Source organism: Budorcas taxicolor, chromosome 4 (assembly GCF_023091745.1).
Source record: "Budorcas taxicolor isolate Tak-1 chromosome 4, Takin1.1, whole genome shotgun sequence".
In the NCBI taxonomy this organism is placed as follows: domain Eukaryota; kingdom Metazoa; phylum Chordata; class Mammalia; order Artiodactyla; family Bovidae; genus Budorcas; species Budorcas taxicolor.
In genome coordinates this window covers 100,783,684-100,809,230 of record NC_068913.1, presented here as the reverse complement: position 1 = coordinate 100,809,230, position 25,547 = coordinate 100,783,684, and the positions used below count along the sequence as shown (strand labels likewise).

General features: G+C 44.8%; 1 protein-coding gene across 1 annotated transcript in view; it reads left to right on the top strand.

Moving 5' to 3' along the window:
* Positions 1-6,288: 6,288 nt before the first annotated feature.
* LOC128046311 (solute carrier family 23 member 1-like) overlaps positions 6,289-25,547 on the top strand; it is a 61,182-nt gene continuing 41,923 nt past the window's right edge. Inside the window, exons 1-3 of the mRNA XM_052638414.1 lie at positions 6,289-6,330; positions 20,578-20,724; positions 23,935-24,092. Coding sequence (XP_052494374.1) covers positions 6,289-6,330; positions 20,578-20,724; positions 23,935-24,092 — 347 coding nt within the window. The remainder of the gene's footprint in view (positions 6,331-20,577; positions 20,725-23,934; positions 24,093-25,547) is intronic.

Below are 25,547 nucleotides of genomic sequence, written 5' to 3'. Positions count from 1 at the left end.
ATTACATGCTGAAGACTTAATTTTCAGACTGATATTCTATACCAGCAATCAGCAAACTTTTTTTTCTTTATAAAGAGTGAGGTAGTAAATTAGTTTAGGCTTTCTATCTCATCACAACTATTCAATGCTGCCCTTGTAACACCAAAGTTGCAATAGAGAATATGTAAATGAATGGGCAGGGATGTGTTCCAAGAAAACTCTATTTACAGAAATGGGCCATGGTCCAGGTTTGGTCTGTGAGTCAGTTTGCCAATCTCTGCATTATAACAGAGATTTAACTGAGTATGGGAATTATTAATATTTAGACCAGGAGGTCATACATTAAAAGCCACCATCCACTTGAAGCATTTTCCCAAGCTGCAGGTATCAAAATCTGAAGTAAATAACTTTGCAAAATCAAACCTAAAAGTCTACACAGAACTCAGCTTCTGTTAAAACAGGTCAGGACTTGATGAACATTTAGAAAATCCCAGCCTCCATAACTATGTCCTCCATGACTAATGTCGATTTTTTGGCCTTTCACATCAAGAGTATAAGATTAACGAATCAGCATGTTGATGTTTGGCAGAAACCAACACAGTTCTGTAAAGCAATCATCCCTCAATTAAAATTAAAAAAAAAAAGATGAACAAATCAGGTTTTCATTTGAGTGGAGAATTTCAGAGACAAGTAGCTGTCCACTGCTTCCTCATTACTGTCTTGGGTTGTTTGTGTCACATTTTAAACAATGGATTCTATTGTGTAGAAGCATGTTGAGGTTGTCTGCATTGGAATCAATTTTAAGTTATTTTTATTGCTTTTGAAATTTAACAATCATTGTTCGTGAAGGGTAAAACCTTGGTAAATGTTGTGTACACGTTATTCCAGAAAAAGAATCAGTCTAGGACTAGAGATAAAAGTGTAAGTTTGCGATTTTTTTTTCTTTTTTTTGGCTTCAAATGACAGAAAATGAAAATCAGATTGATTTAAGCCCAAAAGGGAACTTATTAGCTGAGGTATATGGCTTGATGTATGGATTCATGTATGGACCAGACTAGGGCCTGGTCTCTCTTCTTCATATTGGCCTCCTTCACAGACTCTGTGTCATGAGGTGGCTGTTGGCAGCTGCATCCTGTAGGTTCGGGTTTAGTGATGAAGAGAGAATGCCTCCCTTCCCCAAATCCCTGCAAAATTCCATTGCATCTGTTACTCTGGTTGGCTATCATGCCCATCACACATCCAAGGCAGTGGCCAGGAGCTTGCAGCACTCCAACTGGCCTCTCACCCTCATGCCAGAGATGCAAGAGATGCAGGTTTGATCCCTGGGTCCGGAAGAACCCCTGGAGGAGGGAATGGCAACCCACTCCAGTATTCTTGCCTGGAAAATTCTATGGACAGAAGAGCTTGGCAGGCTACAGTCCATGGGGCCACAAAGATTCAGACACAGCTGAGCAGCTGAGCACACAATTGGCCTCTCACCCTCAAGCCGGGCAGCCAGGGGCAGAGTAAACTCTGCCTGAAGTCCGTGGACTGGCTGCTGTGGGGCCAGCATGTTTCCGCTCAGAAAATCGGGGAAGGCTGAACAGATTCTCAGTGGGAAAGCCCTTAGTTTAGCTTGACCTTCTGAGAAACTCTGTTGGCCTCTTTAATTCTTGCCGTCAGGTGTGTCTTGCCCCATGCCTGTCTCCCAGCAGATTCCCTCCTACAACCGCCAACTCATTAAAAATTCTGTTTTTCTCTTCTTTTTTATATATTCTTTTCAGATTCTGTTCCGTTATAGATTATTACAAAATATTGCTCTACAGTAGGTCCTTGCTGTTTTTCTATTTTACATACAGTAATGTGTATCTGTCTTATTTTCCCTTTTTCAGTTGCTATCCCTCTTTGTTTTTCTCTTCCAAAGCTGCTTGACAGAAGCAATCACCTGTTGTGGCTTAATAGGAACATACCAGGCAATTTGCCAGTTACACTCTTTTCTCTTTCTGTTCTTGTGTAGACGAAATGCTTCTGTTAATCCTTTAGCTCGTCTCTGTCTCTGCGTGTCCACATCCTTCTGTCCCACGTCCCTGGGATTCTCCAGGCAAGAACACTGGAGTGGGTTTCCATTTCCTTCTCCAATGCATGAATGTGAAAAGGGAAAGTGAATTTGCTCAGTCATGTCTGACTCTTCGTGACCCCATGGACTGCAGCCTACCCGGTTCCTCTGTCTATGGGATTTTCCAGGCAAGAGTACTGGAGTGGGGTGCCATTTCCTTCTCCGATAGATTCCTAGAGAGACCACATATTCTTAAAACCAGTTTCTTATTCTTATTTCATATTCTTAAAACTGTCATTGCTTGAATTAATTACTAGATTTCCATGGTGTTGGAGAAGACTCTTGAGAGTCCTTTGGACTGCAAGGAGATCAAACCAGGCAATCCTAAAGGAAATCAATCCTGAATATTCATTGGAAAGACTGATGCTGACGCTCCAATACTTTGGCCACCTGATGTGAAGAGCTGACTCATTAGAAAAGACCCTGATGCTGGGAAAGATTGAAGGCAGGAGGAGAAGGGGACGACAGAGGATGAGATGGTTGGATGGCATCACCGACTTGATGGACATGAATTTGAACAAGCTCCGGGAGTTGGTGATGGACAGGGAGGTCTGGCATGCTGCAGTCCATGGGGTCGCAAACAGGCGGAGACGACCGAGCAACTGAACAGCAAGATTTCTGTAACTTGAAACACAGGGTAGTAAATAATTGTATGTGACTGTATGAAATGTGTAGTGGAGAATCTCAGGCTAGTGCGTGTATAGGGTGGCAGGATCATTCTAATTAGGGAGGCAGAGCTGAGCCAGCATCTGGGACAGCTGAGGAAATGGGAGAGCTGGGGTACCACTGAGGCCTTGGGGTGAGAGATGGTAGCAAAAGCTGAAACCACATAACTCAGATGAGATTTGAACCCACTGTTTTTTAATTAAAATCACACACCTGGTCTCAAGAATTACTGAAGTTCAGGTTTTACATCTCAGCACAGAAAGAACTCAGTGAGAGACAAAGCAATGGGTAATACACGGATTTATTTGGAGAAATACACATTCCACAGACAGTATCCGGACAGTTTCAAAAGGCAAGAGCAGCTGGAGGGCATGAGGTCATCTCAGAATGTGAGTGCTGTCACGGAAGAAGCACACTCCACGGAGTGTGGGCCATCTTAGGAGGTAAGAGGCCCCAAAACATGGGATGGTTAGTTTTTACCAACTGGGTAATTTCATAGGCTGGGCATTCCCTGGTGGTTCAGTGGTAAAGAATCTGTGTGCCAATGCAGGAGACGCAGGTTTGATCCCTAGGTTGGGAAGAGTCCCCTGGAAAAGGAAATGGCAACAACTCCAGTGTGCTTGCCTGAGAAATCTCATGGACAGAGAAACCTGGTGGGCTATAGGCCATAGGGTTGCAAAAAGTCTGACAGGACTTAGCAAATAAACAACAACAATTTTATAGGCTAATGAGTGGGAGGATTATTTCAACTATCTTGGAAAGGCTGTGGGGATTTCTAGGAACTGGGCCACTGCCCATTTTTTGGCCTTTGATGGTCAGCTGCGGAAGTGTCATGGTGCCTGTGGGTGTGTCGTCAGCATCTTAATATATTATAATGAGCCCCCAGGGGCTGCTGAGAGTCAGTTCTTCCACCATCTAGTCGGTTCTAGCCAGTCCTCAAGGGCCCTTCCCTCCTGTTTCAAAGCCAGGCCCAGTCAATGACGAGAGGAGGGATAAATCTGTGTAAGTAACTTAGTTTTTTTTTTTTTTTTCCTTTTTTGGCTGTGAGGGTCGTGAGATAGTTCCCTGACCAAGGATTGAACTGGAGCCCTTGGGATTGAAAGCACCGAGCCCTAACCACTGGACCACAGGGAATTCCCTGAAAATGACTTCTAAGGTGCAGAAGGTGGAGGAAAAGTAGGGGGTGCTGGCTTGGCTCCTCACAGCACTGAGTGAGAAGGTAACAGCAGCAGAGACCAAAGGGCCAATGCTGAGAGGACGCCCAACACAGAGCCTTGTGAGACAGAGTGTCAGCCCCGGAAGAGAGGTGCTGAGGTTGAAGGGGCAGGAAGACGCTGAGCACACTGTACAGGCAGCCAGACGAAGGGGTGAGAGAAGCCCATCTCTCTGCTTTGCCTTCCTTGCGTGGCTAACCCAGCGCCGTTTTATCTCAGTCTATAGAAGAGTTTAATTGTACATCCAAGAAATTGGCAGCGAGAGGAAAGGGCAGAGCCTGGCGAGGCCAGACCTCCAGTGTGGGGAGGGCAGATTCTGAGAAGACGCCTCTTTTCTCGCTGTCCCTGAAGGCGACCCCAACTCTGCCCTGCCCACAGGTCTGTGAGGGTGGGGGGTGCGGGGACAGTGCAGTCCACTCCCCACTCCTGGACCTTCCTGGCTCCCCCTTAAGCCAGGTCTTCCTGGAGCAACGAACAGAGTGTGTGCTGTTCATCGTCCATGTAAATGTTGGCACTGGCCCTCTGTCCTCGCCTCCTGCCCCTCCCCGCCCTGGGGACCACAGAATCAGCCTGCTCTGGGGATCCCAACCCCCGCAGGACCCACCCCCTTGAAGCTGAGCAGCCTCGCTTCCCCTTCTCTGGTGAACTTGGGGCCCCTGGTGCCTTTTGGGGAAGATCCAGATTTCCCTACCGGGTGGTGTGGGGAAGCCCCTCTGACCACACTCCCTGGACTGTGTCCCCTGAGCCCTCTTCAGGCCCAGAACACTTGCCTGTCTCTGGTGGTCATCTCCTTGAGTCCTGTGGGCTGTAGGACAAGACTGTCTGGGCTTGAATCTCAGTTCCTGCACTTGCTATGAATCTTGGGCAAATAGCTTAACCCATTGACATGCATATTTCTTAATCTTAGAAAAATCTGAATTTATAGGATTTTTAATCCTTTTGTAAAATAAGGATATGAATGCTAGTTTGTAGTGAACATTTAGTAAGAAAAACAGAAAAGGTATGGTGCAATGCTCAGTTCAGTTCAGTTGCTCAGTCGTGTCCGACTCTTAGCGACCCCATGAATCGCAGCACGCCAAGCCTCCCTGTCCATCACCAACTCCCGGAGTTCACTCAGACTCACGTCCATAGAGTCAGTGATGCCATCCAGCCATCTCATCCTCGGTCGTCCCCTTCTTCTCCTGCCCCCAATCCCTCCCAGCATCAAAGTCTTTTCCAGTGAGTCAACTCTTCACATGAGGTGGCCAAAGTACTGGAGTTTCAGCTTTAGCATCATTCCTTCCAAAGAAATCCCAGGGCTGATCTCCTTCAGAATAGACAAGTATTCAGCAAAGGCCAACTACTTAGTGACCATTGACTCTCTTCTGACCTTGGTTTTTCTGTTATAGCCTAAGTCAGCTCTGTCCCCTCCCATGTCAAACTTCTCATTGTTGTGGTTTTCAGGTCTTCCTCTTGGACGGACTCCTATCAGTGTCTATGTAGGTCCCACTATGTGTTTCCTGAAACTTGAGTCCCAGTGCTATCTGTTCCAGAACATTCCATCATTATGAATAACAGGTATTTGCTTGCATTGGCCTTCATGTGCATGTGGGGTTTATCGAGAGTTTTAGAGGAGCATTTTAGTACTCTGTGCAGGATAAGACCAAGACTATGCCTTCCTGGGTTTGTCTCTCCAATAGGTAGGTTACTAGAAGTTTCTGCATATTAGGGAGACAGGCACCCAAGCTGTAGAAGCATTTTTTCTCAGCCTCTCACCTGAGGTCTTTGCTCCACCCATGAGCCTTAGTAGCCTCTCCCAGGTCAGCATTTAGGGTCGGCAGTCCCTCCCTAACGACTGTGTCAGTGTTTCTCAGGGGCCAGGCTGCTGTGTCACTTTTGCAATGCTTTCATTCCAGTTCAACCAGTCACTAGAAACCAGCTTTAGAAAACAGAAAAGCCTCTATGTCTGGCCCAGAGCCTCACCCCCCTCTTCTCTTGCCCTGGGAACCTGGTTTCCGGAAAGTGCTGTCCGCCACATCTCAACAGGCTGCACCCTGATTTGTTTCCTTGGTGCCTTGGGGGATCATTAACTTCTCTGCAACTACCCACACTTTTCAAATGATGCAACGCTTACTATCACTGGATGTACCTTGGTCCCCTGCAGTGGCCGCAGAGGGCTGGAGGGGGTGTCTGTTATAGACCAGTAGGTGGGGCTTGGAGGCCCCACCCTCTTGGATCTTCGTCTTTCCCTCTTATTATTTTGGCAGGCTGTGAGAAGTTAATCTTCCTCTCCAGCAGCGGCTTAGCTTCTTTTCTGTTCTGAGAGGAAGCCAAAAAAGAAGACCCCAAGCGGCCATGAACTCTGCCATCCCCACCTGTGAGCACCCCAACCCCTTGGTGAGTGCTGGTAGAAGAGAGGGAATGATAGAGCTGGGGTGTGTGTTAAGTGTTAGTCTCTCAGTCCTGTCCGACTCTTTGCAATGTCATGGACTGTAGCCTGCCAGGCTCCTCTGTCCATGGGATTCTCCAGGCAAGAATACTGGAGCAGGTTGCCATTCCCTTCTCCAGGAGATCTTCCTGACCCAGGGATCATACCCAGGTCTCCTGCATTGCAGGCAGATTGGTGGGGTAGCTGAAAAGAGGAAAGACCCTGGAGAAAGGTCCCAGTGTGGAGTCCTAATGCAGATTCCTAAGGAAGGTGGTTCGTGTCCTAAGTGAGACTTTGAATTTTTACAGCTGTTCTCCTGCCACCACCCTCACAAGGCAAAGTTTCCACCCTCAGTGCTGAACTCCGTGAATGAATTACAAAGGAAGGGAGAGCTGAAAGGTCCTCTTTGTTTTACTCTGTGGAATCTAAGTATTTGTTTTCCAGGTTTCTCAGCATTATGATTTCTTTGATCAGAAAGCCTTTCTGAAGCAAAGCAAAGAGAAAGAGGAAAGCAGGGAGAGAGAGAATGAGAGAGGGAGAGAGACAGACATACACAGAGAGCGAGAGAGGCACAGAACTACTGTTTACCGAATGGCTGATATGTCCTAGAACTGTGTACTTTATTTTCTTCCTTCAAACCCGAGGCATACACCTCTGTTCCCATTTTACATATAAGGAAGCTGAGGCCCAGAGAAGTAAAGTGACAATAACCCATCTGGAGGCTCAAGCTAGTCCTTGAGCCCTGCTCCCACCATTCTTTCCAGCCTAGTTTGGCCACCTAAAAACAAGCAGGGCTGCTGTGGGGGGAGCTGACTGAGTGGGGACCCTCTGCCCACCATAGCCAGGCAAAGCCTCTCCCCACCAGGCCCAGCCATGGCATCTGTGCGACAGGTGCCACGCATGAGCCCGGGCTGGGCCCTCAGAACTGTCTCCTGGAGCCGGCTACCAGACCTTGCCCACTGCTAGTCAGTCTTTTGGCAAAGAGACTGTGGCCAACTCTTCTGGAAAATTGTGACAGGCACCTGAGAGAAATTTCCTTTCCTCTCAGAATTCCTATTGCTAAAAGTAAAAATTCAACTGGGTAAATTTAAAGCTCAGTTGGCTTTATCTTTTAAATTATTATTATTTCTTTTGGCCACACCTTGCAGCATGCAGGATCTTAGTTCGCCCACCAGGGTTTGGACCCAGGCCCCCCGCAGTGACTCCACACGGTTAAGTGTGGAGTCTTAACTGATCGACTGCCAGGGAAGTCCACTCTAATTGACTTTATTTAATGATTTATGAAATGGACAGCATACCATCAGAAGACAGAAGGGAGCTTTGAGGAGCTGTACAAAATGGAGGAGTTTTATAGGCAGAAGGAGGCATGGCAAAGTTATTCTATCAAAGAGTGGATTGTTTCAGGCCAGGTCACTTTCCAGAAAAGCAGGAGTCTACCAGGCAGATCGCCTCACTAGTTCTGACCAGATAATTTGAGACAGACTAGCGAAACGTTACTTCCCTGTGAGAAACCAAAACTGCATGCAATTAATTAGGTTAGATATCAGGTTAGAACTTCCCTGGTGGCTCAGACCGTAAAGTGTCTGCCTACAATGTGGGAGACCTGGGTTCAGTCCCTGGGTTGGGAAGATCTCCTGGAGAAGGAAATGGCAACCCACTCCAGTATTCTTTCCTGGAAAATCCCATGGATGGAGGAGTCTGGTAGGCTACAGTCCATGGGGTCGCAAAGAGTAGGATACGACTGAGCGACTTCACTTTCTTTCACTTTATTAAGTCTTGGTAGGCTGATATGGGCTTAGCATTAGTTACTCCATTTTGGACTTTTTAAATTTTTTTTAACACTTCTGTCACCATCTCATAGAAGTAAAAAAAAAAAAAAAAAAAAACCACAACAACTTGGGAAATAAGTTGAAGACTCTATTTCTGAAAGCTGTGATCTTTAGCACACCTGAAGCCAGTAGGGAGTGGCAGGGTCTGGGCACATATCTGTCTTTATTCAGTGAACTGTCTTTTCATTTTCCTCAAAGCCTCGGTCTCAGCACCCAGATTAAAAGGCCACTTTTCTGAGGTGTTTTGGTTTTCATGTGCATATTGCTTTGTTAGAACCTTCTAGGGATATAAACATGGGGAAGACAGATTCCCTAGCCATGTTTGGAGAGACCTGGACAATCCCAATGACTAGAATCAGTTGACTGGAAGTGTTAGGAAACAAACCTAGAGGGCAAGTTGGGGAGCAGGAGGCTGTGTGGGGGATGGCTGGAGTCAGAGGGCCAAGGGATTCATTTCCCCCCAGGAATCCTCCTTCCCACTGCTGTTCCCTCTGTGTCAGCCTCCTCCTGCTTTGCTGCTCTGCTCTAGAGAGATGACAGGCTGTCCCCCCACACACAGGAATGCACCTGCCAGCAACTGCCCTCGACCAGGAGAGGAGAGTTCCATTCTCCCATTTACAAGGGAACCTGGGACAAGTCATGTAATCTCACTGAGCCTCAATCTCCTCTCTGGAAACTGGGTTGTGAGAATCAAAGGAGAGGATGCATTGGAAGCTCTTTGCAAACTGTAAAGCACTATAAAATGCCACACGTCAACAGAATGCCTCTTTGAGCAAGTGTTTTGGTGACATTACAGCCCATGTGTTGAGCTGATAGACTCTTCCAATCAGAAGAAAAGCTTGTGGCCCGTCTTCTCATACCAGTGCTGACTCATGGGGAAGCTTCATTAAGAGTTTATTCTTCCTTCAAAAAGGGGCTTGTAGGCATTCTTCTGCCACTATAAGAGTCATAGACTTAAAAACAAAGTATTTATTTGGCCATCCCAGGTCTTAGTTGCAGTATGTGAACTCTTGGTTGAGGCATGTGGGATCTAGTTCCCTGACCAAGGGTTGAACCTGGACCCCCTGCATAGGGAGCTCAGAATCTTAACCACTGGGCCACCAGGGAAGTCTGAGAGTTACAGAATTTTACTGACCAGGGATTCCCCTTGGATAAAGTCACTTCCCCCATCTGGATATGCCCTGGGGTGGGGCTTTTTCCAATTCCATCTGGGAAGCCCCTGCTCTACAGTAGCTCTGGGATGTCACATTTCTATGTACATCTTTAATATGCTAGTGACTCATCTCTGACACCCAGGAATCTTAGCCCACTGTGTACCTGCTTATTTGATTTTTTGCCCCAGCACTTTATGTAAGTGACACAAAGTGCTTTACAGCAAAAGATGTATTTTGATCAGGCTCTGTGTGTTCTACCAGCCATAGCTGACGTGCTTCACAGAAGTCACACACTCTTATCAGAATGAAGAACCAGCTCTTCTCAAGGAAGATAAGTTTTTCTCCACTCTTAAGTTCTAATTTTTTTTCCATGTTGGGCCTCATACAAGGATAATTTCCCAGAAAAGTGTTGTAAAGCAATTACAGAAGTGGTTTCCATAACCTCATCAGGTCCAGATTGATATCCAGACAAAACTTAGAATATTCAGAGTCATCAGGCTGAGAACACTCTTAGAGTCATTGACTTTTTTCTTTTTTAAGATTTTTTCTGATGTTGACCAATTTCAAAGTCTTTATTGAATTTGTTACAATACTTCTTCTGTTTCATGTTTTGTTTTTTTGGCCACTGGGCATGTAGGATCTTAGCTGCCTGACCTGGGATCGAACCCTCACTCCCTTCATTGGAAGGCAGTCTTAACCACAGGACCACCAAGGAAGTCCTGAGTCATTCAGTTCAGTTCAGTTCAGTCGCTCAGTCGTGTCCGACTCTTTGCGACCCCATGAACCACAGCATGCCAGGCCTCCCTGTCCATCACCAACTCCCAGAGTCCACCCAAACCAACATCCATTGAGTCGGTGATGCCATCCAACCATCTCATCCTCTGTTGTCCCCTTCTCCTCCTGCCCTCAATCTTTCCCAGCATCAGGGTCTTTTCAAATGAGTCAGCTCTTCGCATGAGGTGGCCAAAGTATTGGAGTTTCAGCTTCAACATCAGTCCTACCAATGAACACCCAGGACTGATCTCCTTTAAGATGGACTGGTTGGATCTCCTTGCAGTCCAAGGGACTCGCAAGAGTCTTCTCCAACACCACAGTTCAAAAGCATCAATTCTTCTGCACTCAGCTTTCTTTATAGCCCAACTCTCACATCCATACATGACTACTGGAAAAACCATAGCCTTGACTAGATGGACCTTTGTTGACAAAGTAATATCTCTACTTTTTAATATGCTGTATAGGTTGGAAATAACTTTCCTTCCAAGGAGTAAGTGTCTTTTAATTTCATAGCTGCAGTCACCATCTGCAGCGATTTTGGAGCCCAGAAAAATATAGTCAGCCACTGTTTCCACTGTTTCCCCATCTACTTGCCATGAAGTGATAGGACCGGATGCCACGATCTTATTTTTCTGAATGTTGAGGTTTAAGCCAACTTTTTCACTCTCCTCTTTCACTTGGATCAAGATGCTCTTTAGTTCTTCTTTACTTTTTGCCATAAAGAATGAAGAGTCATTCATTGACTCTTGATGGCGGTGGGGGGCGGGGGTGGGGTGGGGGCGGGGGGGCGGGGGGAGGCCCCAAACTAACATCCCCCCTACTATCCCCCCCGCCAAACCTCCTCCCTCCCCCACCCCTTCACCTTTCTGAGAATTCCAAGAGGTCTTGGGAGAAGGTGTTAGGTGAGTTTGCTAGAGCTGTACCTGCCCAAGTCGTGTGAGTTCATTCACAGGCGCACATAACAGGAAGCCATATACGCTTTTGGGTATTTTTGCAACCCTCCCAGAGTCAGAAGGGGACACGGAGTCTGAGAGAGAGGAAGTGATGTGCTAATGGCTGCCAAGCACGGGACCGACAGACCACCGTGGCCCCAGTTCAAACTGCGTGCTCTGCTGTTCTGTGTAGCCTACGCAGCGTCAATCAACCAGCCAGCCAATCAACAGCCATTCTTTTCCTTCTGCCCCTCCTCTTTTCTTCAGCCGGTTCTTCTGCGGTTGTGCTCAAGGACTGCGCCACAGGGTCACTAAAACCTCGCAATAAGTGCTCCGGAGTTCTCTTCGACACCCTCCAGCCCATCTTTGGCTTGGCCTTGACCTGCTTAGGCAAAACCACTCTTCTTTCACAGCCAATCCAAGTACCAAAGCTGCATCAGGACAGCCTTCTTTTCAGGAATCCAAATAGGATCAGCATAATGTTTCCAAAGAGTTCTAACCAGTTATGTATTTATTTTAAAAAGTCGATGAGAGAATCTTTATGGTCATTATTTTATGCATGTGTGCCGGGGTCTAGCCCCGGTGGATCCAGGGTAATTCAAAGGGGAGACAGAATCGGTGTCCTAGGAAAAAGCTATTTAATTAGAAGTATAAAGAGAGATTAGAAAGGAATAGTGTAGTAGGGAAATTAGTGGAGAATAAGAGGCTGAATAAATTGGTTTACGTGGAATACCAATAAAGCTTCAAGACGAGAAGCTTGCACCACCTACTAGGCCACAGGCGTCTTTCCGTTCTCCCAAAGGAGAGGAGGCACTGGGGCCTCCCCGGTCCAATCTTAGAAGCCCAGGCAAAATTAGCAGGCTTGGTGAGTACCCATGCTCCAGATGGGAATTCAGCCAGAAAAACGGAGAACAAGAAAGAAAAACATGGGGGAATCAGTCTTTCCAGAAACTGATCCATTTTCTTTATTTTCAGGTTTGCTTATATACTTTTTGTTATACATAGGGATGAATAGAGTCATGTGGGGTCAGCAGACCCAACCCTTGTCAAAATCAGGTGCTTCATATAAAATTATACAAAGGTCTTAGGGGTTTTACATCATCTTCTGGCCATGAGGCCTGCTGACATTTTATGACCCTTTCTGATAACGGTCAGTCAACCAGAAAACTTATTTTTTCCAGGGGTGATTTTTTTCTTAAACCAGGCGCCACCCTCCAAATAAAGTTGCATTCCTATAGGGTGAGGGTGTAGTGGGTTGCAATCAAAGAAAGGAATTTACTTAGCCTAAGGTTTAAGATGATTAATCTTAAAGGTTAATACTTATTTTTCCTGTATGTTAGTTATATTCATTATAAGGGCAGCAAATATGGAGATTTAGCAGCAAATATTGGCTCAACAAATGAAAAACCCTTCACCAATATAATTTCTAATCAACCCACTATACTATACTAATAATTTTCTAACTTCTCAAAAGAGTCTGTATTTAGAAAGTTTTAAAGCATCTCATGCCTCTCACGGTTGGGAGGCTGTAAACAATCACATGTGGCCGGACGAACCTGCTCAGGCAGGGTAGAGAAACTTCAGAGGAGTTTGTAAGTTGAAACACTCTTGTCACGCCCAGGAATTTTTATTAACTGGAGCTGCAAGTTAACTCCTTGTCCGAGAGAGGTGGTAGGGGGTCAGCCCCCTGTAAAGTCAGAGGTATAGGTGAGAGTATAAAACAGTAAAGTAGGCACTCTGGTTTTGGGGGTAGATGCTCGGGAACAGGGGGTTTCCTGAGGCTCGATCCCACCTTTGCATATGCCGAAGCCTCCTTCCTCATGACCTTTGCCATGGGCGGAGTTCCTCACGCTGGCTCCCGGCACACGTGTTCATTTATTTATTTTTCACTCAACAGATTGTGCTATGAGCACTAACTCTGTGCTAGCGATGGAGTAGAGAAGTTATGGGACTTTGTGGCCTTTTGGATGAGAAAACCGTGTTATGGCTGTGAGGCACGCTGGGGCTGTAGTCTGAGTGGGAGTGGAGAGAAGTTGGGGCTTCCTGGAGCAGGTTTGGGAGGCATGCTTCCAGGCATTGCTGAATAGATGAGTAGAAGCAAAACTCTTCCATTTAAGTCTCAGAAACTAAATAATAGAGTCATGGGCAAGTGCTGCACCAAGCCCCAGGAACAGGGTGACTCTGCAGGGCTGTGCTGTGGCTGACTCAGTCCACCCACTCTCTCCAAGCCTGACCGCAGCCCTGAGCTCCTCCCGCTACCTGGACCTTAGTGCTCTGGGAAATTTTCTCCATCACCAGTGATGGGGCCCCCGAGTACTGGGAAAGAGTTGAGATCCGATTTGTGCTCCATCCCACGGAGGAGGAAGACTGGCTTCCTCTGTCTCCACGTGGAGACGGCACATCTATCCCACCCACTCTCCACGTCAGCCAGAATTGTCTTTAGTTGCAGCTCCTCTGGTGGGATCTAAACAAGACCCTTAAAATGGCAGTTCTTAACGGGATGATTTTTACCCTGCTGGTGACATTTGGCAATGTCTGGTGTCATTTTGGGTTGTCACAACTGAAGGTGAGGGCAGGGGCTTGCCACTGGCATCTAGTGGGTCCAGGCCAAAGATACTACTAAATATCCTAGGGTGCATGATACAGCCCCAACCCCTGCCATGAACACACACAACACAAGGAAGAATTATCCTGTCCAAAATGGCAATGGTGCTGAGGTTGAGAAATCCTGTCTTAGAATATAATGTTCCCTAGGGACCAGTGCTGTCCTGGAAGCGGACAAACACCTAGTTCTTGATCTGGTGGCTTTCTTGTCTCTCTCCACTTCAAAGCAACTGGTAACCCCTTGCCCCCCACTCATCTGCTTCTCCTACTTCTCCAGAGCAGGGCCACTGATCCTTAGGGAGAGCAGCCATAGTGTCTGTGCCCATAGTTTTGCTCCCATTTCTTTTAAAATCAGAAGGAAAAAAATATTAATTTTTAGACAAAAGAGAAAATTTTTAGTATATAGTAATGTATCTTTATATCAATATAGTCACAAAAAATAACAGATTTCCTGTATAGGAAGAATCCATAGCATTGAAGTGATTAGCATTCCCAGGAGTCATAGTGCAGCTTCAGTTCAGAAGTTGTTCTTTGAGGCTGTGCTGAAGTAAAGGGTGCTTGACTATGGAGGTTGGTGTTGGTAGGGGTACCCTTAACATCCTTTCCAGAACTTTCTCTGTGAGAAGCCCACACTATCTTCAGGGCACCCTGGCTGTGCCACTGTGCAGAACCTGCTATTCCTCTGTGATCTGACCAGGGCCCAGGACCCTGCTGGGGCTTGTCACCTAATTGCCTGATCTTCATGCTGGTGGCCTTGCCCCATTCTGGCCATACTGACGACATTGCTTTCCTATTCCTCTCACCTACAGCTGCTCTAACGTCACTCCACCTACAGATGCTCTGATGTCACTCAAGTGTGAGTTAAAAGCCTTTGAAACATGGGGCCAGCATCTAATCATAATTATAGCAGCTAATTTATTGGGTAGGTGCACCATGCAGGGCACTGGACTATGTGCTTCATGCTCTGTTTTTTCCCCCAGGTTTATTAGATGTAATTGACATATAACATTGTGTAAGCTTAAACTGTCCAAGACATTGACCTGATACAATTATATGCTGCAAAATGATTACCACCATAGCAGTTATTAATAGATTCCTAGGTATCGCTAGTGGTCAAGAACCGCCTACCAATGCAGGAGACTTAACAGATTTGAGTTTGATCCCTGGGCCGAGTAGGTCCCCTGGAGGAGGGCATGGCTACCCACTCTAGTATTCTTGCCTGGAGAATCCCATGGACAGAGAAGCCTGGCAGGCTATGGCCCATGGGGTCTCAAAGAGTCTCACATGACTGAAGTGACTTAGCGACTTAGCAGCAGTTATTAGTAGTTAACACCTCCATCACGGCATGGAGTCATCACTTCTTTTTTGTGCTGAGAACATTTAGGATTTACTCTCTTAGCAACTTTCAAATATATAATACAATATTATTAACTATAATCACCACACTGTACATTAGTTTCCCAGAACCTATTCATGTTATACTATTTGTTTGTATCCTTTGAGCAACATCTCCCCATTTCTTCACGTTCCAATTTAATTTTTTCATCTATGAAGTAGGTGTTATTAACATTTTTGTTACATAGATCAGAAAAATAAGACTTATACATGTTAATACTTTGCCCAAGTTTGGTAAACTATATAGCCAATAAATTGGAGGAGAGAGTTTATGATTCAAAGTTAATATGGAGTAACCTGATAGGAATGTAACTTGGCTATTGACCCTAGAGCATTCTATATGCTCTACACTTATTTACATTTGTGTTATGTCCATTCATTCCTCCATTTACTCAGTCTACACTGAGCATTGGGGTTGTTCTAGAAGCTGGGACAACAAAGGAGAGTAAGGCACAGTGAGTGCATTCTAGGAACTCAGTTCTAGCAGATGAGATGGGTAAGGAAATAGTCCATTATAATACACACATTATGATCAAAGCTTTGGCACAGGCCTGGCCTGTGGGAGCATAAACAAGGGCAGCTACACCATCTGGGTCAGAATCCCCATTTCCTTGCACATTTTCTTGAGAAACCCCCTTTTTTATTTTTGGCTACACCATGTGGGATCTTAGTTCCCAGACAAAGGATTGAACCCATGCTCTTGGCAGTGAAAGCATGAAGTCCTAACCACTGAATGAATCATCAAGGAATTCCTCTGCCCATTTTCTGACCATGGAGTTGATCCCCATTCGTTCTTCCACAAAGTTTATTTTCTATTAGGTCTTGCTGCTGATGTATAGTATAGAAAGTCACTGGTCTTTTGAGGCTGAATCTAGAAACCACAAGCTGGCCAGCATATATCACAATACCATTGTTCTTGCCTCTAGAAAGCTGTCCATCTGTCTGGTTGTAATAAGAAAATGAAACTAAGCAGGAGCCTCTGGGGCTCCTGGGCACAGAAGCCTTTCCATGACTCTTGTTCCTTGTTTATGGGGAACAGACTCCAGCCTCCATGACCTTCCCTGAGTCCCAAAGGTTAGATTCAAACAGTTGCTAATCAGGGAAAGGAGGGGATTCAGAGACAACAGAGAGCAGCCAGGAAACAACAGTGCAGGCTTTGGGCAGGGTCCTGGTTCCACCTCAAGAGATATAACAGTCTCTTTATTTTCTTGGGCGCCAAAATCACTGTGGATGGTGACTGCAGCCATGAAATTAAAAGACACTTGCTCCTTGGAAGGAAAGCTATGACAAGCCTAGGCAGCATATTAAAAAGCAGAGATATCACTTTGCCAACAAAGGTCCGTGTAGTCAAAGCTATGGTTTTTCCAGTGGTCATGTATGGATGTGAGAGTTAGACCACAAGAAGGCTGACTGCTGAAGAATTGATGCTTTCAAGTTGTGGTGCTGGAGGAGACTCTTGAGAGTCCCTTGGACTGCAAGGAGATCAAACCAATCAATCCTAAAAGAAATCAATCCTGAATATTAATTGGAAGGACTGATGCTGAAGCTCCAATACTCCAGCCACTTGATGCAAAGAGCCCACTCACTGGAAAGGACCCTGATGGTGGAAAAGATTGACGGCTAAAGGAAAAGCAGATGACAGAGGATGAGAGGGTTAGATAGCATCACTGACTCAATGGATATGGATTTGAGCAAACTCTGGGAGAGAATGAAGGACAAGGAAACCTGGTGTGCTGCAGCGCATGGGGTCACAAAGAGTGGGACATGACTTAGTGACTGAACAATAATAACAAAAGGACTAAAACCCCCAATAAATGGAAGATGTCACCATTCTTTTTATTTATTTATTTGTTTTTTTAATTGAAGGATAATTGCTTTATAGAATTTTGTTGTTTTCTGTCAAACCTCAATATGAATCAGCCATAGGTATATATATATATCTGGTCCCTCTGACCCTCCCTCCCATCTTCCTCCCTATCCCATCCCTCTAGGTTGATACAGAGCCCCTGTTTGAGTTTCCTGAGACATACAGCAAATTCCCGTTGGCTATCTATTTTACTTAATAGAAACATAGAAGGCTGAGTGCCGAAGAATTGATGCTTTTGAACTGTGGTGTTGGAGAAGACTCTTGAGAGTCCCTTGGACTGCAAGGAGATCCAACCAGTCCATTCTGAAGGAGATCAGCCCTGGGATTTCTTTGGAAGGAATGATGCTAAAGCTGAAACTCCAGTACTTTGGCCACCTCATGTGAAGAGTTGACTCATTGGAAAAGACTTTGATGTTGGAAGGGATTGAGGGCAGGAGGAGAAGGGGACGACAGAGGATGAGATGGCTGGATGGCATCACTGACTCGATGGACGTGAATCTGAGTGAACTCCGGGAGCTGGTGATGGTCAGGGAGGCCTGGCGTGCTGCAATTCATGGGGTTGCAAAGAGTCGGACACAACTGAGTGACTGAACTGAACTGAACTGAAGTTTCCATGTTACTCTCTCCATACATCTCACCCTGTCCTCTCCTCCTACCATGCCCATAAATCTATTCTCTCTGTTTCTCCATTGCTGCCCTGCAAATAAATTCTTCAGTACCATTTTTCTAGATTCTGTATATATGCATTAGTATATGATATTTATCTTTCTCTTTCTGATTTACTTCGCTCTGTATAATAGGCTCTAGGTTTCATCCACCTCATTAGAACTGACTCAAATGCATTCCTTTTTATGGCTAAGTAATATTCTATTGTGAATATGTACCACAACTTCTTTATCCAGTCATCTGTCGATGGACATCTAGGTTGCTTCCATGTTCTAGCTATTGTAAATAGTGCTGCGATGAACAATGGGATACATGTGTCTTTTTCAATTTGGGTTTCCGCAGGGTATATGCCTAGGAGTGGGATTGCTGGGTCATATGGTGGGTTTATTCCTAGTTTTTTAAGGAGGAAGATGTCACCATTCTTCATTCCAGATTAAAGGAACCTCAAACTCATCAGATTGTTTGTGTTAGTCACTCAGTCATATCTGACTCTTTGCAACCCTATGGGCTGCAGACCACCAGTCTCCTGTGTCCATGGAATTCTCCAGGCAAGATTACTGTAATGGGTAGCCATTCCCTTCTCCAGGGGATCTTCCCAACCCAGGGATCAAACCTGGGTCTCCTGCATTGTAGGTGGATTCTTTACTATCTGAGCTACTAGGGAAGCCCAAGAACAAGGTTCTCATCGGATTACCTGAGACCAGATTAAAGCAGTGCCCTGTACACAGCCTTCTCTTGTGTTGTTTGAAGAGGGTGTTTGCTGTGACCAGTGCATTCTCTTGGCAAAACTATATTAGCCTTTGCTCTGCTTCATTCTGTACTCCAAGGCCAAATTTGCCAGTTACTCCAGGTATTCCTTGACTTTCTACTTTTGCATTCCAGTCCTCTATAATGAAAAGGACATCTTTTTTGGATGTTAGTTCTAGAAGGTCTGGTAGGTCTTCATAGAACCATTCAACTTCAGCTTCTTCAGCATTATTGTTCAAGATACAGACTTGGATTACTGTGATATTGAATGGTTTGCCTTGGCAATGAACTGAGATCATTCTGTCCATTTCACACAAAGATGGGCACAATAAAGGACAGAAATGATGTGGACCTAACAGAAGATATTAAGAAGAGGTGGCAAGAATACACAGAAGAACTGTACAAAAAAGATCTTCATGACCCAGATAATCACGATGGTGTGATCACTCATCTAGAGCCAGACATCCTGGAATGTGAAGTCAAGTGGGCCTTAAGAAGCATCACTACGAACAAAGCTAGTGGACTTGATGAAATTCCAGTTGAGCTATTTTGATTCCTAAAAGATGATGCTGTGAAAGTGCTGCACTCAATATGCCAGCAAATTTGGAAAACTCAGCAGTGGCCACAGGACTGGAAAAGCTCAGTTTTCATTCCAATCCCAAAGAAAGGCAATGCCAAAGAATGCTCAAGCTACCGCACAATTGCACTCATCTCACACACTAGCAAAGTAATGCTCAAAATTTTCCAAGCCAGGCTTCAACAGTATATAAACCATGAACTTCCAGATGTTCAAGCTGGATTTAGAAAAGGCAGAGGAACCAGAGATAAAATTGCCAACAACTGTTGGATCATCAAAAAAGCAAGAGAATTCCAGAAAAACATCTACTTCTGCTTTATTGACTATGCCAAAGCCTTTGACTGTGTGGATCACAACAAACTATGGGAAATTCTGAAAGAGATGGGAATACCTGATCACCTGACCTGCCTCCTGAGAGATCTGTATGCAGGTCAGGAAGCAACAGTTAGAACTGGACATGGAACAACAGACTGGTTCCAAATAGGAAAAGGAGTACATCAAAGCTGTATATTGTCACCCTGCTTATTTAACTTCTATGCAGAGTACATCATGAGAAACGCTGGGCTGGAAGAAGCACAAGCTGGAATCAAGATTGCCGGGAGAAATATCAATAACCTCAGATGTGCAGACGACACCACCCTTATGGCAGAAAGCGAAGAATAACTAAAGAGCCCCTGATGAAAGTGAAAGAGGAGAGTGAAAACATTGACTTAAAACTCAACATTCAGAAAACTAAGATCATGGCATCTGGTCCCATCACTTCATGGCAAATAGATGGGGAAGCAATGGGAACAGTGTCAGACTTTATTTTGGGGGGCTCCAAAATCACTGTAGATGGTGTCTGCAGCCATGAAATTAAAAGACGCTTGCTCTTTGGAAGAAGAGCTATGACCAACCTAGAGAGCATATTAAAAAGCAGAGACATTACTTTGCCAACAAAGGTCTGTCTAGTTAAAGCTATGGTTTTTCCAGTGGTCATGTATGGATGTGAGAGCTGGACTATAAAGAAAGCTGAGCACCGAAGAATTGATGCTTTTGAACTGTGGTGTTGGAAAAGACTCTTGAGAGTCTCTTGGGCTGCAAGGAGATCCAACCAGTCCATCCTAAAGGAAATCAGTCCTGAGTATTCATTGGAGGGACTGATGCTGAAGCTGAAATGCCAATACTTTGGCTACCTAATAGGAAGAACTGAGTCATTTGAAAAGACCCTGATGCTGGGAAAGATTGAAGGCAGGAGGTGAAGGGGACGACAGAGGATGAGATGGCTGGATGGCATCATTGACTCGATGGACATGAGTTTGAGTAAGCTCCGGGAGTTGGTGATGGACAGGGAGGCCTGGCGTGCTGCAGTCCATGGGGTCACAAAGATTAGGACATGACTGAGCAACTGAACTGAACTGTACATGGCCTAATCTTATTAGCAGCCCCATGTTTGCGCCATTGCTATAAAACTTCTCACCAAATCCCTCTGGGTGGAGACACAGTTTTGGAGGGCAGGAGCCACTGGGTTCCCCTTTGCCTGGCAAAGCAATAAGCTATTCTTTTCTACTTCATCCAAAACTCCGTCTCCGAGATTTGATTTGACACTGGTACATAGAGGCCAAGCTTTTGGCATCAAAATGCACTTGATTCCTCTTGAAATGCTCAAACATGTTTTTGTCTTTTTCCCAGCAGAGGGGTGATGGTGTGCTCAGCTCCCATGAAGGTGACAAAGGCAGGAAGAAGGATGGCCAGCTCAAGAGTCCCAGCAGCAGCCACCTGGCTTATGGCATCCTGGATATCCCACCATGGTATCTCTGCATCTTCTTGGGGATCCAGGTAATGCCACACAGAAGGACTGGGTATAAGGAGTCTCTGTCTCAAAAGACACATCAACACACCCGGGTCAAATTAGTCAAGATCTAACTTCAGTTGCTCATGTTCTTGGCTTCCATGTTGTTGACCTTTAAGGGACTCAAGGCTTTCTTTTCTCTCCTTTTTCCTCTCTTTTCTCCCAAGGAGTTTGGGGATGGAGGCAGGGAGTTAGGGGAAGATTCTCCCCCATGCTAAGCTACTAGGTCACATCAAGGACACCAACTGGGCCATTGTGAGTTTTTTTTTTTTTTTAAGATATCAATTATAATTTGTTTGGAAACAACTGATATGTTTGATAACCAGTGCTTGGGGAATATTGGAAAACAAGCATTGTCAAATACTTGTTGGAATGTTATCTGGTGCAACTTTTCTATTAACTGGTAAAACACATGTTATTTAATCCAGGCCCTAATGCTTAAGAATTTCTCTGTAGAGAATTCCCCAGTGGCCAGGGGTTAGAAGTCCATCATTTCACTGCCAAGGCACGGGTTCAATCCCTGGTGGGGAAACTAAGTTCCCACAAATCGCGTGGCATGCCCAAATTAAAAAAAAATTTTTTTTTAAGAATCTCTCTCTAGATATGCTGGCAAGACTTGTTAAGATAAGTACAAAGATGTTCTATTGATTAATCATAAGATCACAACAACAAACAAAACCCAGAAACACCCCCAAAATATCCGTCTTAGAGAACTGTGGCATATTCTAACAAATAATTTTTTAATGTAGCTGTTAGAAAGAGAAAGATATATTTACCTTGCAGTTAAAAAATGATCACCAGTGTAGATTAAGTGAAAAAAGTCAAGTAAATAATTGTGTATAGTGTGATCTTTTTTTACGTTAAAGACTAACAAACAAAAAGAGAGATAGAATAGCAGAAATAGGTATATGTATGGCACCCACTCCAGTGCTCTCGCCTGGAAAATCCCATGGACGGAGGAGCCTGGTGGGCTGCAGTCCATGGGGTCGCTAAGAGTCGGGCACAACTGAGCGACTTCACTTTCACTTTTCACCTTCATGCATTGGAAAAGGAAATGGCAACCCACTCCAGTGTTCTTGTCTGGAGAATCCCAGGGACGGGGGAGCCTGGTGGGCTGCCGTCTATGGGGTCGCACAGAGTCAGACACGACTGAAGTGACTTAGCAGCAGTAATTTTTGCATGTCTTGAAGAAATCATAAGAAACTAATAGAGGTATTTAACCTTGGGTTGAAGAACTAGAAAAAGGAAAGTAGCTTTCAACTTTCACTATTTGCTTTGTAACTTTTGTAGCTTGAATCTTTAATCTCATAGATGGATTAATTTTCATTTTAATCCCAAAATGTTCAATGTGGAATATCAGGGATGGGATATACTTTTTTGTTTGCTTCCTTGTGCTTTTCCACAAAAGAAGAGAAGCAAATGTCTTACTATTTTAAAAAATATAATTGTGAGCCAATAAAATGGATAATGTAGATACTTCATTATGAAAGGGTGTTGAGCTTTGTCAAATGATTTTTTCTGCATCCATTGGGGTGATAAGATTTTCATTGTTCATTTTATTAATATGGTGTATCATATTTATTGATTTGTATATATTTAACATTCCAGGGATAAAAATCCTACTTAATCATGGCATATGACCCTTTTAATGTACTGTAGAATGCTGTTTGCTGGAATTTCATTGAGCAGTTTTGCATCTATATCCATGAGGGATATTGGCCTGTAGGGTTTTTATCTTGCTGTGGTATCAGGGTTATGTGAAAGTCGCTCAGTTGTGTCTAACTCCTTGCGATCCCATGGACTGTAACCTGCTAGGCTCCTCTGTCCATGGGATTTTCCAGGCAAGAATACTGGAGTCGCTTGCCATTTCCTTCTCCAGGAGATCCTCCCAACCCAAGGATCAAACCTGAGTCTCCTGTATGGCGGGCAGCTCCCTTACCGTCTGAGCCACAACCCCATCAGGGTTGTGCTGGATTGTAGAATGAGTTTGGGAGAGTTCCCTCCTCTTCAATTTTTGGAGGCGTTTGGGAGGGCTTGGTGCTAATTCTTCTCTAGACATCTGATAGGATTCGCCAGTAGAACCATCTGGCCTTGGGCTTTTCTTTGCTGGGAAATTTTGATTACTGTTTTAGTCTCCTCACTAGTCATTGGTCTGTTCATATTTTCTGTTTCTTCATGATTCAGTCTTGGTAAATTGCACGTTTCTAGTAATCTATCCATTTCTTCTAGGTTATCCGATTTCTTGGTGTGTAATGTTACTATTGTATTATGGTACTTTGTATTTCTATTGTGCCATGTCTCATTTTATCTGAGTCCTCTCCTTTTTTCTGAGTTTAGCTAAGGGTTTGTTTACCTTTAAAAAGCTCTCATTTTGTTGATTTTTTTTCTACTGTTTTTAATTTCATTTATTTCTGTCATGATCCGTATTTTTTCCCTCTCTTCTAACTTGAGACTCAGCTTGTTTTTTCTTTTCTAGTTCTTTGAGAAATAAAGTTAAGTTGTTTATTTGAGACCTTTTTTCTTTCTTAATGCAGGCATATATTGTTATAATCTGTCCTCTTAGAACTGCTGTTGCTGCATCCCATTAGTTTTGGTATGTTGTAGTTCCATTTTCATTTGTCTTAAGTCATCTTTTATTTCCCTTTTGATTTTTTTCTTTGACCCATTGGTTGTTCAGGAGTGTGTTTCTTAATTTCCACTAGCTTGTGTCCAGTGTCCTTCCTCTTATTGATTTCCAGTTTCAGACCATTGCAGACAAAAAGATTGTTGGTTTGATTTCAGTCTTCTTAAATTTGCTGATGCTGTTTTGTGACCTAATGTATAATCAGTCTTGAAGAATGTGCTCAGGCCTGGTCAGTGGTCTTGCCCTCACCTTGTGCCTTATTTTAATAATGGGCCTCTTGTCTTATTCCTATTCTTAAGGCCACCTCCTTGGTTCCTGTTATGTCCTCACGCACTGCGTCCCTACCTTGGTTTCTTACCTAGAACAGCAGTTCTCAGCCCTGGGTTCCTGCCTTTGAACCCCAGACCTTCTGGTTGTGTCCCTGCTTCTTGCTGCCAGGCCTTCCTAGTTCTTGCCACTTGCCTGGATCTCCTCTGAGACTGAAGGTTGAGCCTGCAGTAGAAGGAATAGGATTAGGTGGAGTAGGCAGCCACAGCATCTCTAAGTTTGTCTCCTCTCTCTGCTCTGCCTACAGCACTTCCTCACGGCCCTAGGGGGGCTTGTGGCAGTGCCGCTCATCCTGGCTAAGGGCCTGTGTTTGCAGCATGATCCCCTGACCCAGAGCTACCTCATCAGCACCATTTTCTTCGTCTCTGGCATCTGCACCCTCCTGCAAGTATTTTTAGGAATCAGGTAGGTAAAACTCCTCTCCGTGGATTCTAACTTTTATCTCCCAGGGTAGCAATAAGGTTTGCTTGGCTTGTAGCCTGAGATGAGTTAGAAAGCTGGTGTGACATGATAGAGGGAGCACAGGACCAGAAGTAAGCACATAAGTTGAAGTCCCAGCGCCAACATTTACTATCTACATTGGCCAGAGTTCTTCGTTAAAGTAATACAAATAGCTACAGATGGCCATGCTTGAAACCTTTTACCTTTGCAAATTCTACAAGGCTTGTGGCTAGTGAACACGCTGTGGGGACTCCTCCCTGGACTTCAGAAGGAGCAGTGCAAGTGAGGGAATCTTCACTGTAAGCCTGCTTGTGACCTAATCTGTGCCAAGTCTGTGCCCAGTTTCGGAGATGCAGAGGAAAATGGAAAACATTCCCTATGATGTGCTTCTGCCCAACCTGTCTTATGAGAAAAATGACTTGAGAGGAAACATTTTTTTCCTTCCAGTTTCATTGAGATATAATTGAAAGACAACACTGTATAAGTGTACAGCATAATAATTTGCCTTACATACATCAAGAAATGATTAGCACAGTAAATTTAATGAACATTCATCATCTCACATAGATACGAAATTAAAGAAACAGGAAAAAAAAATTTCTTTCTGATGAGAACTTTTGTCCTTTATCAATTATCTGAATCAAACTACAGGTGAGGGCTGTTACAAGGTGGCTGATTATTTCCAAGATAGGCTGCCTGTAGAGAGTATCTAGAGAATATTCCTTCCTAACCTAGTCTTTTTGCCTAAATCAAATCAAAGGCTCTCTCCAAAGTGCTACTTTTGCAAGTCATTTACAGGAGATATGCCAGTGCTTAAGGCCGCCCATTTTTTGTTGAGGAGAGGGCTTTAGAGCCTACATCTTTGTCAAATTATTTCCCTGCTCTCTCTTCCTTCTTCTGTCATCATCTTTGAGAGCCAAGATTTTTCCCAATCCCCCACCAAGCACTGAGAGAGGTTTGAGGTTTGGTTTGGCCTGTTTCCCTGGTCCCTGATATCCAGGACCCCTCCTACCTTTCCAGGATCAGTCCCTGGAGTGACAGGTGCTGCAGTAGAGAGGCCTTGCAGCCACCTGCCTGGACACCCAGGAGCCCCCACCCCTGAGCCGCCCCACGGAGAGTTACATACACAAGGCTCTTCTGGATGGGGAAGCTCCTTGCCTTAAACTGAGATGGTGTTCACTGTAATAATGGAAAAATGTTGACCTTGGAAGCTGGGGGCCTGAATTCTAGGTCTGGCTTCTGTGTTGTGGGAAGCTGCACAAGCCATTCACCCTCTCTAAAACCCAACGTTCTCGTCTGTAAAGTGAGGGAGTTGAGGTGTGTCATACTCTAAGTCCATCTCTAACGTGTGGACACCTGTGTTGTTGACGGAGAAGATGATGCAGTACTGTGCTCCAACTGGAATCTCAGCGCTGAGGG